Here is a 14074-nt window from a genome sequence, read left to right as displayed (position 1 = left end):
CAAGTGTAGCTGTACCAGGCATGCCTTTGCATTGTAATGGCATACGTGGAAAAGGCATACTCTTGGTAGAAGTATGCAATGTAATGGCGTGTCTGTGAATTTGACATTGCGTAGTAATACATGCGTTGTAATGGCATGCGTGGTATTAATATGTGATGTAACGTCATACAACCGATATGGAGCCAAGCTTCTGTTGGAGGCCAAATTATTTTGATCTCCACCTCCCCAAATGGGCTTTCCAGTATTATTAATCTGATCATTTAAAAAAGGCATTGAAATAACAGGTTTAGCATTGCGACATTAATGTAGTTTCTTTATAGGCAATAGGTTTGGCTAAAGTGCATGAATAGCTTTGAGCAGAACATTGTTATGTGATCTAGAAAACTGCCTAAAGGTTTTGGCATTTACCACTTCCCCAGCCTTCTTGCTGGATAGATGAAAAAAGACAAAGGTAGGAGATGGGAACTTGCAAATGCCCTCCAGATGCAAATATGGAAAATACGGAAGTCACCCTTTACCTAAGATGTCCTTAACTATAGGATGCCAGGGTGATGGGAGGGCCGGAATGTGGTGCTTAAGCAAGAGACCAGTGTACTTGATGCACACAGGCCATCTCAAACAGGAATGCAGTTTAGTGTCTCAAGCTCACTTGATCACAGTAGTCAATCCTTTGCCATGGCTCGAGGCTACTTGATTGGGTGGGACAAGTCTGGAAGCGCATAGGAAGGAATAGAGAAGTACCAGGGGTGGTCCACGGCGCATAGGAAGGGAGGGAAACACACATATATGGGTGACAATACTGGGGGATCCTTAAATAATGTAAGAGAGACAGGGGATACATCAGTAGTAGTTGCAGAAGAGCCTGCAAGAAAGGAAGCAGGGAGGAAAGGAGAAGGTCAGGTTCAAACAGGAAACGGGGAAGAAAGTGGTATACAAGGGGACAACCTCAACATTGAGGGGAAACAACAGGGAAACCAGTAGGAAATCAGAAACAAATGGGAATCAGGCACAGTCTGATGAGTCAATAAAATAAATAAACAAGGGAGATGCCTGACCAGTAGGCCCCAGGTCACTGGGGAGAATAGCCAGAATTGACAAAAATGTTAGCCCACTGTCTACCAATCCGAGGAGGCCTTAATTGAATGGGAAGGATGTCTCGGGAAAGGTACCTGAGGCAGGGGAGGCAGAGTTTGATAGAGTAGAACACAAAGAAGCATGAGTAGGAAAGATCTCAAAGGAGGGAGAGTGGGGGAAAAAAGAGACCTCTTAGAGATTCCGATGGTAACTGACCCTGGGAGAACACTGGAAGCATGAGCAAGAGGGCGGGCACCATCATGGAGTCTAGCAGAGTTCCGTACTCTGTAGCTATTACCGGTGAAAAGGACTTCCGGAATCCAGCCCTGCTATATATCACAGGATTTCATATTTTTATATCTGAGCTGCACTTTGGAATACTCGTGATTTACCCAGTGTGGTGATTCAGTGGATAAATATATCCACTCCAGTGATCTGTTTTGATCTCTTGGTTACCGCTTCAAATCCTGGTGGGTCTACTGAGCTTTTAACCCTTCTGAGGTTGATAAAATGGTAACTCCGGAGTTGGGTAACAATAAACATCCATTACCTCTCAACAGCACCAAGAGACACCACAGGGGTGAATGTGCACTCTACACATACATTATGCTATGTTTTAGGGAGTCATAAAAAAAATGAAAAAAAGGTCTTATCTTATCAAAGTCTTATAAAGCGCTCGCACACCCAAAGGTTTCATGGCGCTGACCAGCAGGGGAACTAACTTACAAGAGGCCGTTAGCACTAGGCCGCAACCTGGGTGAACAGCCATGTTTTTAAGAGCTTCCTGAATGGAAGGAGGGCAATGCATGAGCGAAGCTCCAGAGGGAGAGAGTTCCATAGCTTGGGAGCGAGGGTGGCAAACCTACGGCCTCCTTTGCGCAACAGCTTGTAGCGAGGGACAGTCAGGAAGGTTTGGGAGGCAGAGCGAAGGTTGCGGGAAGGGGTGTACCTAAGAAGAAGTTTTTGGATGAACTGTGGGCCAGAGTTGTGAAGGGATTTGAAAATCATGCAGGCCGATTTGAAACTAACGCGGTGTTGAATCGGAAGCCAATGGAGCTGCCTCAGAAGCGGTCTGGCGGACTGCCATCGGGGGTGGTGATAAATCAGTCTCGCTGCCTGGTTTTGTGCCAGCTGTAGACGTTTGCTAAGGGTGACAGGTAGACCAAGATAGATGGCATTGGCGTAGTCTAAGTGAGACAACACCAATGCTCTTACAACCTGCGTCAGAGCAGGTCGAGTGAGCAGCCGACTGATCTTCTTTATTTTCCGTAATTGAAAAAAGCAGGTGGACACAACGGAATTGACCTGAGGTTTTAAGGAAAGCTCATCATCGATAACTACCCCCAGGCTTTTGACTGATCTAGACGGCGCAGGTGGGGACCCCAGCTTAGATGGCCAGTATTGGGGGCCCCAGAAACGGTGACTATCGCCGAACAGGACCAGTTCCGTTTTTCCCGGATTCAGCTTGAGTTGATTCACATCCATCCACCGGCAGATGTGGAGCATGGTGTTTTGGAATTGGTGGATTGAATCAGGGGAGTTATCAATTGTGAAAGTGTCTTCACATTTAAAAACATTTCACATTAGTTCCAATATTTCCTTCATTAGTGGTCTTCCATTATTAAGAAGAGAATTACCTATACATCTTCACCAAACTTTTTATTTATAGCTATGTCTGTGTATAGATATTGTATCACCTCACGCTGGCTGGATGTGTACCCTCCGGTTTTCTATTATTGGCAATCCAAGCTGTTAAGTGTATATCGGTTGAAAAATGCGGTATATAAACTCAAAGGCCGGCGTAAGAGGCTGTTTGGTCTAAAATTATGGGCACCCATTAGTAACTGGATCTAACTGATTTATTATGTTTCTTACAAAAAAAAATTAAGTGAACTTGCCCTCTTTTTTAGGACAATGCTATTTTGTACTCGGTACCAAATCTGTATTATTCATGTGAAAATGGTGCTGTATTTATCTTGCCTCTTTTTGTTCTCATTATGAATTACTTTTTGTATTTGAATTTTGCAACTTTCCACTGCCAAATAAAATCCAATTAAAAAAAATAAAAAAATAAATTCACCAAGCTGTCATTGGGGTACGTTGGTTATTTGCTAATAATGTGGACACACTGAAAGAAATAGCTAATAACTGACGATTCACTAATAAGCGAAAAACCATTTTGATACTAAAGGATCGAGGGTTGACGTCTGCAATAGATAAACACACAATAATGCATTGTTTGAATCCACTATTGTCAAGTATAATCAAACAATGCAGACATGATTTGTAAATGGCAGAAAAACAAACCAATCAAAATGGAGGCTTTTTGAGCAAATTATGCCCAACTATCTTCAAATTTAAGCTAGCGGGCAGGAGCATCATCACAGAAAGGATTTTTTTTAATATATTACTTTAATAGAAGACTTTGTGCAGGGAAAGAAGTCCTCTAGTCAAGATAACTCAAAAAACGGAATTTGTCCAAATATTGGGAAATTTCTCACCTGAATGACCATATACTTCAGAAGTATCTGGAAGTAATAGCAGTTCTGGTCCTCAATAATCTTTTCACCCGATACGGCTGGAACAAGAGGGGTTATTTCCTCTGGAAATATCTTACCTAAATATAAAAAGGAAACGTTGTAACCAGCCACAAAAGAACTTAAACTGGAACACATTAGCATGCACCTGTGGGTTTCTGACACTCACAGCTGAAAAGTAAAATATGTACATTATTCCAGTAGAATCACCAGTTTGCACACACGTAGAACAATGGTGGGCAGAATTATTTTAGATTAGAAGAAATCAAGAGTGCGAAGATTCTGTGTCAGGACTGGAGGCGAGGATTATGCTTTATCTTTCTTTACTTTTAATACAGCAGCCATTTTAAAGTCACCAAAACAAACAAATCATTCCCAACAACAAAAACAATAGAGTGTCCATGACCAGAATGCCCTCCGTCTTCTGCACCAATCACAGGGCCCAGAGGTGAGTATAGTCCTCTTTCACTGCCCAATCTTCCTCTTTCTTTGCTGCTTGCGGCCAGATAAGTCATATTTTCTTAACTCTTGCAGTCCAGTGATATAACATTGCAGTTTGTCCGTTTTTACTTGAATTTACGATATAACAGTGTGTTAGACGTTCTATAGTGCATACTTTCCCTGTCGGATTTTCTCTTGTGTTCCTTTCAGGCACCGCTCTAGAGCCTTCGCGCTCTCACGCAGAGCCTTCGCTCTCTCGTTTAACAGTTGTGGCGCTCTCCAGCGGTCAGCCGTCTCGCGCCATCTCCTTCTCTTGCTGGTATTTTTTCTCGTGTGTGTATCGCTTATTTGTCCTCGGTGGGGACTTCGGTAAACGAGTCAGCCGCTACTCGGCTGACTCGTTTCCGGCCGTGGGAGCGTTCCTCCCTAGCGGCCGTGCATTGGTGCGGCTCGTGGTGCACTTTTGTCGCCGCTAGAGGGCGTGCGTGAACGTCCTCCTCGCTGAGTGCGTTCCCGAGATTCTTTGCATTCCGCGCTTGAATCCGGAGTGCACTGCAGCGATCGAGCCTCTGCCTGCCTGACATCCTTTGAGGTCTGTTTGCCCTTGGCATTTGTGCTATTTTGAACGACCCTGAACGCCTTTGATTAAAGGTCGGTAGATTGCTTGTGGTGCTGTGGGTTTCTGTGAGTGTGCAGCCTCGGGGGTCAGTATTTTTTAGGCCTGTTTTGAACGCTCTTGGGAGTCTGTAATGCAGGCTGTGGCCTGCGGGACCCTTTTCATTGGCAGGCTGCCCTTTCATTGTAGTTTGGCACCAGGGCTGTTGGGTCCCAGGGCTAGTTCCCGATCTCAAGCTCTGCTTCACCAGAAGTCGGCAGACACCCAGCGCCCCATACTACTGAGTTACCCTCCGTTCACCTGTCCCACTTACCTTAAAAGTAGTGTCGCCTCGTCATGGAGGAGTAGTGGGAAGAGGACCCTATCACTGCATTGCAGTGGGATGAGGACTTCTATGATGCGGTAGATTTCTCTATACACAAGGCGGTGGAGCAGGCGATGACTCCCTTAGAAGAGCGCCTGTCCCGCAAAATCGAGCTAGCCTGTGAAAAGTTGGCCAAGGCAGCTCAGGCCACACCGGCCTCTACCCCAACTAGCGATGCCTCCGCTGACCCTCAACCTTCTCCCGCCAAGCTCGCCTTAAGCAAGCTTTATTGGCTAGCAAGCCCCCTCCCCCTGCATCCACCAACTCTGATGACCCTGCTCAAGGGGATTATGAGGAAGCTGGTCCTTCACGTCCCTGGCGTCCTTCGCACCCAGAACCTTCCACCCCTGTTCCTAGAGCAGGTGAGCAAAATCTCTGTGCGGATATGTTAGACCCCGATGATATCTCACACCCGAGGTCCTCGGATTGGCCGTCCTGTGATAAGGTCTCTCAGTACGTCGCCAGCGGCATCCGCCGGCCGTTGGAGGCCTCAATGCACAACTGTTTTAGGGCGGAATGTCCTCGCCCCTCCTTAGAAGCGAAGGTGGCGGCAACTCCCATAATTGACCAGCGCATGGCAAAGTTTCTACAGAAGTTTGTAAAGAACCCCAAAAAGGGGATCGATAGGTCTTGGCGGGCTTGTCAAGACAAGCTTCTTGACATTCTGGGGCCCATAAGGAAAATCCTTGATATGGCGGAGGACGCCAAATTGTCAGGAGCCTTGATCTCCCCAGGCGACCTCTCCTCTTGGGCCCAGCGTGTGGTGGTATTCTTAGGGAACGCCAATTGCGCTATATCAACCGAACGCCACAGATCCCACTTGATAAAGGTAGATCCCAAGCTTGAGGATCTAGCAGATTCCGAAGCGGGCCCTATTGCCCAGGGGGGTCTTTTTGGAGAACCCTTTATGAAGGCAGTAGGACGCTTCGTGAATACATTCACATCCCTGGACAGGGCGCAGACTTCTATTGGAAAGGTTTTTCGCCCATGGGTTTTCAGGGGGGCCGGTCGAGGCAGGGGCCGCTTGTCCGGCCGTCCTAACCAACATCGAGGAGGCTCCAACCAAGCAGGTTATCAGGACCAGGGAAAATTCTGCAACTTCTACCCGAACAGGGGACGGCGATGAAAGAACCGTGGTGGTAGAGGCGGCGGCATCTCCAGTTCTTCAGGTGAGCGTTCTTCCTTCTTCCCAACTAAGAGTAGGGGGCCGGCTGGCTAATTTTTTCCAGGCCTGAACTTCTGTCATGGGCGACGCTTGGGTGCTCCAAACTGTCCGGGGTTTGCATCAATTTGTGCGAGTTCAACGAGTGGCTGGTTTACCACCACTTCCAGATGGAGGGAATCCATCTTCTTCGCGATCTTCTCAGGCCAAACGACTGGATGGCGCGTCTAGATCTAAAAGACGCATTCCGGACCATCCCAATTTTTCCCCCACATCGGAGGTTTCTGCAGTTTCTCTGGCAAGGCAAAAGGTACAAATTCACCACACTTCCTTTTGGTCTTTCCTCTGCTCCTTGGTGTTTCACCAAGGTACTGCGTCCGGTGATCGAACGTCTGCGTGCGTCGGGGATGCGTCTCCTCGTTTATTTAGATGAGATTTTACTTATGGCGCAATGTCCCACAGCCCTGACTCAACAGCTTTGCACAGCGGTCAACCTCCTCCAAAGCCTGGGCTTTGTGATCAACGAGGCGAAAACCATGCTCGTTCCATCCCAGAAGGTGATCTTCCGGGGATTCTCCATCGATTCTGTCGCAGCTACACTCAGCCTTCCTTCCCAGAAAATGACGAAAATTCGTCACAAGCTGAGGAGAGCTCTCACCAAACATCAGCTCTCCCTATGGCAGATATCCCGCATAGTAGGTCTTCTGTCAGCATCCATACAAGCTATATTTCCAGGCCCACTTCATTACAGGGCCTTGCAGCGCCTCAAGGTCTGACACCTTCGCAAAGGCCTCTCTTACTCTCAGAAGGTGTCCCTCTCCCCAGAAGCCAGGGGGGAGATTCAATGGTGGCTTTCCAATATGGAAGCCTGGAATGGTCGGGCGATTTCTGTTCCGCGCCAGATATTGTTATCGAATCAGACGCCAGCAGGTCAGGCTGGGGCGCGCGGTGTGGAGAGTTCACAACAGGAGGTGTGTGGTCTCCAGCGGTACAACAGTTGCTTATCAAAAGTCTGGAGCTATTGGCGGGGTCGTTCGCGATCCATTGCTGGACCAAAGACTCAGTACGATCATGTGTTCTGCTCAAGATGGACAACACATCGGCCGTCCGGTATATCAACCGCCTTGGGGGCAAGCGCTCGAGGGCTGTCTCGGACATGGTAGAGGATTTTTGGAAGTATTGTCTGGACCACCATGTGTCTGTGACGGTGGAATATCTTCCGGGCCGGGACAATCAGGTAGCGGACTTTCAGTCTCGTCACCTCTACGACGGCAGTCTTTGGAAACTGCACCCGGGGATTTTCGCGGATCTTCAATCTCTTTGGGGTCCATTTTCAGTGGACCTCTTTGCGTCTCGCCTGGATCACCAGCTGCCCCGGTTCTTCAGTTGGAGACCAGACACCCTGGCAGCACGGACGGATGCATTTCTCCAGGATTGGCAGACCGAACGGGGCTATGCCTTTCCCCCGTGTGCCATGATCACTAGGATGTCAGCCCAGGTGCTGTGTCAGAACGCGGACGTGGTTCTCATCTTGCTGATATGGAGGTCTCAAGTGTGGTTTCCAGTTCTTCTGGAACTTTCTTGTTTTTTTTTCAATCCCACTCCCCCAGTTTCCGACTCTCCTCCTCAATTCGGATGGAGTCCCTCACCCATTGATAGAGCCTGGCTCTCTCGCCCTCATGGCATGGAGGATTACTGGGGACGCTAGGCAGTCCCAGGCCTTTTGGCAAAGGCTGAAGAGCTGATGTCCAAGCTTAGGCCGACAGTACCGTCAAGCAGCACCGGTCTACCTGGAGAAGGTGGTGTCGTTGGTGTGTGCAACAGGATCTTGATCCCGTGGCAGCAGATGTGACCTTTATTCTGAGTTTCTTAGCCTGCCTGGCGGAGGAGGGCTTGGCTTATAGGACAATCAATACTTTCCGTTCAGCCATTTCGGCGGGTCACACCATGGTCGACGGATCCCCGGTGGGTGAGCATCCCTGGGTTTGTCGTCTCCTTCGAGGCATCCTTCTCTCCCTACCACCAGAACCTCGTTAGTCACACCTCTGGGATGTTAACCAGGTTTTAAACTTGTTTCTGTCTTGGCAGCCGAATAGATTCCTCATCAGGAAAGAGTTATCGTCGAAATTGGCAATGCTTCTCTACCTTATCTCATTTAGACGGGTATCCGATGTCAGAGCCCAATCACTTTCACGATTCGCAGACGCACATAGTCTGGGACACGTTCCATCTCTTATCGGGCGTTCCCAGATTCCCCAAAGCGGTGGGTGGTGGCGTGTCTCCAAGCTTACGAAGAAATGTCCGAGGAGAGAGGCAATTGCTCATTGCACTTAAGAAGTCTCATGAAGCGGTTTCGTCACCCACCATTGCCCGCTGGGTAAGGTGGGTCATACAGGAGGCAGGCATTAGTCTTCAAGCCTTCGGCGCTCACTAGGCCAGAGGAGCGATGGCCTCCAAGGCATTTACCCTGGGGGCTCATCTGGAAGACATTCTGAATGCAGCAGATTGGTCTTCAGACTCTACCTTTAAGCGGTATTATTTTAAACTGGTTATTGACATGGCTCACTTGGTCGTGTGCAAGCTTTAAACTAGCATAATCCTCGCCTCCGGTCCTGACATAGAATGAAACATTTCCTAGCTAGCGTGACGGAAAGTTTCAAATGTTTATGATTTCCTCTGATGTTCCTAGCAGGTCTCAATGATTATGTTATCAATTGATGTTGGTGTAAGCTTCGCTCTGCTGTTTTCTTTGCAGTCTAAACATTAGCCATGGTTATCGCTTACATTTTGTCTTGTGTTTCAGGCGATTCGGGCAAACAGGCAAGTCTCTGAGCTGGCTGGCCTTCAGCGACGAAAGAGGAAGATTGGGCAGTGAAAGAGGACTATACTCACCTCGGGCCCTGTGATTGGTGCAGAAGACGCAGGACATTCTGGTCATGGACACTCTATTGTTTTTGTTATTCCCGATGGTTTATGGGAATGATTTGTTTGTTTTGGTGACTTTAAAATGGCTGCTGTATTAAAAGTAAACAAAGATAAAGCATAATCCTCGCCTCAGAGTCCTTCATAGAATTTAAACTTTCCATCACGCTAGCTAGGAAATTTTTCATTCCTCAGTCACAGAGAAGGGACAACATGGTAGAAATTCATACTAGCTTTTCAGCCAGTTCATTAAACACTTGTACATCAGTATGCTATAATGCAGTCCTTGTATTGTTCCCTGTCAATAAACACAATTGAAGGGTAATGGAAGGAGATGCAAACGTAAGGTAGCTGAAGACGACACAATCACGGCATCCTTGTTTTTGTGAACATTTTGTATCCATCACTATTCTAGCAGCCAATGAAAAGGAACAAAGCATGAAACCAAAAAGGTTGTTTATACATGTTAACAGTAGTCACTGAAATCTTTATATATAAGTTCACAATACTAAAATATTTCTGGGAAACAAATTGCATTATCCCAGTGCCCGGCTTCCCCAGAGAGGTAAAAAAAGTGCATCGCTCATATGAATGGCATAGGCCCCTCAAGTTTGGGCAAAGTGCTCCCAAAATCTATTAATTTCGAGCAACCAATTTTTTTAAAAATCAAGAGAGAAGTTTATTCTTTCACTAATATTATAATATAATGCATTTATGTGTATAACTTACGCCCATCGGAATATAAGGCAAAACACCTTACCCAAAGAGATGGGTTCCAATGGAACCCGTTATAGAGAATACTGGTTTTAAACCCCAGGTATTAATTGTTCTAGAAGCTAAGCAGGGAAAAATCGTGCTCTGAAGCAAGTACTGTGATGAACATTGGTTTGCAGCCTCCCTTGGGTTTCCAGATACTCAGGGCAAAGATGGGGAGCAGAGGGTCGGTGGGTGGTGGACCGCCATCTTGCAAGACTTCTGCCTCTGAGACTACAAAGATGAAAGGAGCAGGACAACGCATGTGGGACTCTTGAGACGCAAAACATGATCTCCCCTGTCAGCCAGTTGACAGAAGATTGTTAGTTCTGCCTGCAACATTTCCAAACTCCGCACACAGCCAGCTCTCCAGCCTCTTGCCAGCCGTGAGTGTGGTCTCAAGAACGAAAGAGGAGGGGGGAAAGCCCAATAAGTAGTGGTAGACAGTAGCAGCATTTTTATTCTACTTTGGGTAAGGGGGCAATGCGGACTACGGTGGATTGTGAGGGACACCAGGTATTTCTATTTTAACATGGGACTAAAATTTTATGGATTGGGAGGACCACCGGGTATTTTTATTTTAACATAGGAGTAAGTTCTACTGATAGTTATGGGGAGGGAGGCAGGATACCATTAATTTGTAGGTTGCTGCCTACCAGACAGCGAGGCTGCCTGGTATGCGAAAGACAGGTTGGTGACTTTCAGAAAGTTGACCTGGGAATGCATTCTGCCCGTGGCTTGCTATTGGCTTTGTGGTTTGTAACTCAGGTTTTCAAACTTTCGATTTGCTGGCTTTATTTGCTTTAGGCTGTGCAGCTTGAGTTCATACCTCCCATGCTAAAGCTATGTTTACAGTATTCTTACGCAAACTTGTTTTCTGTAATAAACAGGCCGTTAAATGTTGTTCTTATCCTGTCACATTTGCTGGGCATTCAAAGACCAGCACCAAATGTCGAGCTGTGTTTTCGTGTGAACCTGGTGTTTATTTTGCTTTTGGCTGACTTTAAAGTGAGAGCGTTTATAAGAAAGATGAATGCAGCATACTTTCTCCATGGAGTCTGCTTGTGCCCATTTTTGAAAATTTTAATTTTAGACACAGCCATCTCAAAAGGTATCTCATCATCTGCACAAATCATTTGCACGTATTTTGCAAAATTCCTCCTCTTTGGTGAGTCATGATTTGAATGGTGCAGCAGATACAGGGGCCAAAAGGTCTAGGAAACCCACTGAACACAGATTTGTGCTATGTGTTACTACTAAACAAGCAGTCACAAGTGCAGTTACCTTGCAGGCACTAGGGTCTTGATCTGAATGGTGCAGCAGGTGCAGTGGCACAGGGGCCAAAAGGTCCAGGAAACCCGCTGATTACCGATTATTGGTATATTTTACTACTAAACAAGCAGTCGCAAGTGCAGTTTCCTTGTAGGCACTAAGGTCATGGTTTGAAGGGTGCAGCAGGTGCAATGGACAGGGGCCAAAAGATCGAGGAAACCCACTGAACACCGATTATTGTTGCATTTTACTTACTAAACAAGCAGTCACAAGTGCAGTTACCTTGCAGGCACTAGGGTCTTGATCTGAATGGTGCAGCAGGTGCAGTGGCACAGGGGTCAAAAGGTCCAGGAAACCCGCTGATTACCGATTATTGGTATATTTTACTACTAAACAAGCAGTCGCAAGTGCAGTTTCCTTGTAGGCACTAAGGTCATGGTTTGAAGGGTGCAGCAGGTGCAATGGACAGGGGCCAAAAGATCGAGGAAACCCACTGAACACCGATTATTGTTGCATTTTACTTACTAAACAAGCAGTCACAAGTGCAGTTACCTTGCAGGCACTAGGGTCTTGATCTGAATGGTGCAGCAGGTGCAGTGGCACAGGGGTCAAAAGGTCCAGGAAACCCGCTGATTACCGATTATTGGTATATTTTACTACTAAACAAGCAGTCGCAAGTGCAGTTTCCTTGTAGGCACTAAGGTCATGGTTTGAAGGGTGCAGCAGGTGCAATGGACAGGGGCCAAAAGATCGAGGAAACCCACTGAACACCGATTATTGTTGCATTTTACTTACTAAACAAGCAGTCGCAAGTGCAGTTTCCTTGTAGGCACTAAGGTCATGGTTTGAAGGGTGCAGCAGGTGCAATGGACAGTGGCCAAAAGATCGAGGAAACCCACTGAACACCGATTATTGTTGCATTTTACTTACTAAACAAGCAGTCGCAAGTGCAGTTTCCTTGTAGGCACTAAGGTCATGGTTTGAAGGGTGCAGCAAGTGCAATGGACAGTGGCCAAAAGATCGAGGAAACCCACTGAACACCGATTATTGTTGCATTTTACTTACTAAACAAGCAGTCGCTAGTGCAGTTTCCTTGTAAGCACTAAGGTCATGATTTGAAGGGTGCAGCATGTGCAATGGGATAGGGGCCAAAAGATCTAGGAAACACACAGAACACCGATAATTTCTGCATTTCACTACTAAACAAGCAGTCGCAATTGCAGTCTTATGGGGATTGTCCTATAGGAATGTTGGGCTGAACTCTTATCTTTATTAGAGGTGCAGGTGCACTCTGGGGTTACAGTGTCATAATTAACTCTTTCAGATCAATATATTGCTATAGCCCTTCCTATGTATAGATTTTGCATGATGTGAAGACTGGGGCACTATGTGTAGTAATGTATGGCTTGTTAGGGGGAGCTGTTTTTTTGCATTCAAGTGGTTACTTGAATACAAATCGAGTGCAATAGTAATTCATCTGTGTTTTTTGTATATGGTGTATGAATTAAGTGGGTATTATAAGTCTTCGAGGGTGGGTGTTTAAATGCCGGTGTTTTAGCTGAAATGTAGCCTTTTTGTTATAACGAATGAAGCAAACGAGCTATATCTTTCCATCTCTTCAGGGGCTAATTTGATGAGCACATTACTTTTTTGAGTGATCTGATTGAACTCTCTTTATCTGTGTAATCATGGTATATGCTCCCTTTTGACAATATCAAAATTATCAAGAAATATCCTAGCTTCTGGAGCAGCTTCCCGCTCTTTCCAATCTAAAGCCCATAGATACAAATATCCTTCAATCTTCCTTGGCTGTGTTTCTGCTGCATAATTCCAACCCTCTTCCTCCCAATAACACTTCAGCTAAAAAGCGTCTTCTTCCTCCTATCCCCCTCTGCTCTAGGTGGTGCATATGACTCGCCTTTCAGCATAGATGAACCATCACTATTAGTTCAGTCTCTTCCCTCGGTCTAATTCTGTTTACCACCAGATATTGCACAGCCCACCACTCATTCCCCTCTTGCAGTTCTGGCAAGCAGTAGCCATGCCCCAAAGGCTAGACTCTCAGCTCTCAAGTTTTCCAATACAGAGTACACACTTCGGTACTAACGGAAGGAGGCAGTTAAGGGGTGTGGCTCGATGAATCTCTGCAGGGTAAAAGCATCAGACATTTGAACTGGAAGTTGTCAAACTGTCATTGTACCGCTAGGTTTACACTGTGGGAAAATAGTGAGCATACATGTGTTTCTATTCTGATGTCAAGAGTCTTTCACCGACAGAACAGCCTGGCTTGAGCCAAGCATACACTTGACAATTACACTTAGCCTTGCACCACAATATGTGCCTTTCCATGGCATATTTATGTAATGGAACATTCGGCTTTCAAACAGTTGTGTGATTGCGATCAACAGCAAGAACCAGGAACCATATGTCCATATTCTTGCAGAACAGAAAGCCACGGACACACCTTTAATGAATGGCCTGCTCCTTCGAGTGGATGACCGCACGAAACAATGCTGCACTCCTAAAGCGGAAGGCATGTTTATGTCTGCGGCACTTACCATCTGTAAAATTACAAGGGGGGCTAATAAGGTTATCCAGTGTACAGGGTCCTTTTAATGTTACTGGCGTAACAGCAGGAAATCCAGGCACGAGACAGGCATATATGAACACTTGTTCTTCTCCGCAGTTCGTCTGAAGTGCTTGAAGCCAAAGAAGAAACAGCCGCATTCCTTCACATCTTATCTGAAAACACACAAACAACGGATCAAGCAATGTTCTTCTGGCAGAAACAGGACCACAATAATATCATACATTTGAATCAAAGCGAGAGAACAGAAAAGCCCTCACAGACTCGAAATATGCGATGGGTCAGTATTGAAGGTACACGTTAGATGGGGGATGAGTCAAAGGTCCATTGTACACAGGTACATGAA

General features: G+C 46.4%; 1 protein-coding gene across 5 annotated transcripts in view; it reads right to left on the bottom strand.

The window, feature by feature from the left end:
• RALGAPA2 (Ral GTPase activating protein catalytic subunit alpha 2) overlaps positions 1-14074 on the bottom strand; it is a 1781019-nt gene that overhangs the window by 1314407 nt on the left and 452538 nt on the right. For all 5 annotated transcript variants that reach the window (XM_086927515.1, XM_086927511.1, XM_086927512.1 and 2 more), the window contains exons 6-7: positions 13700-13883; positions 3576-3691 (exon numbers count right to left, since the gene is read on the bottom strand). In XM_086927515.1, coding sequence (XP_086783641.1) covers positions 3576-3691; positions 13700-13883 — 300 coding nt within the window. The remainder of the gene's footprint in view (positions 1-3575; positions 3692-13699; positions 13884-14074) is intronic.

Source organism: Lissotriton vulgaris, chromosome 6, assembly GCF_964263255.1.
Source record: "Lissotriton vulgaris chromosome 6, aLisVul1.2, whole genome shotgun sequence".
Lineage (NCBI taxonomy): Eukaryota > Metazoa > Chordata > Amphibia > Caudata > Salamandridae > Lissotriton > Lissotriton vulgaris.
Note: the sequence above shows the minus strand (reverse complement) of the source record. Positions and strands in the feature narration are given on the sequence as shown.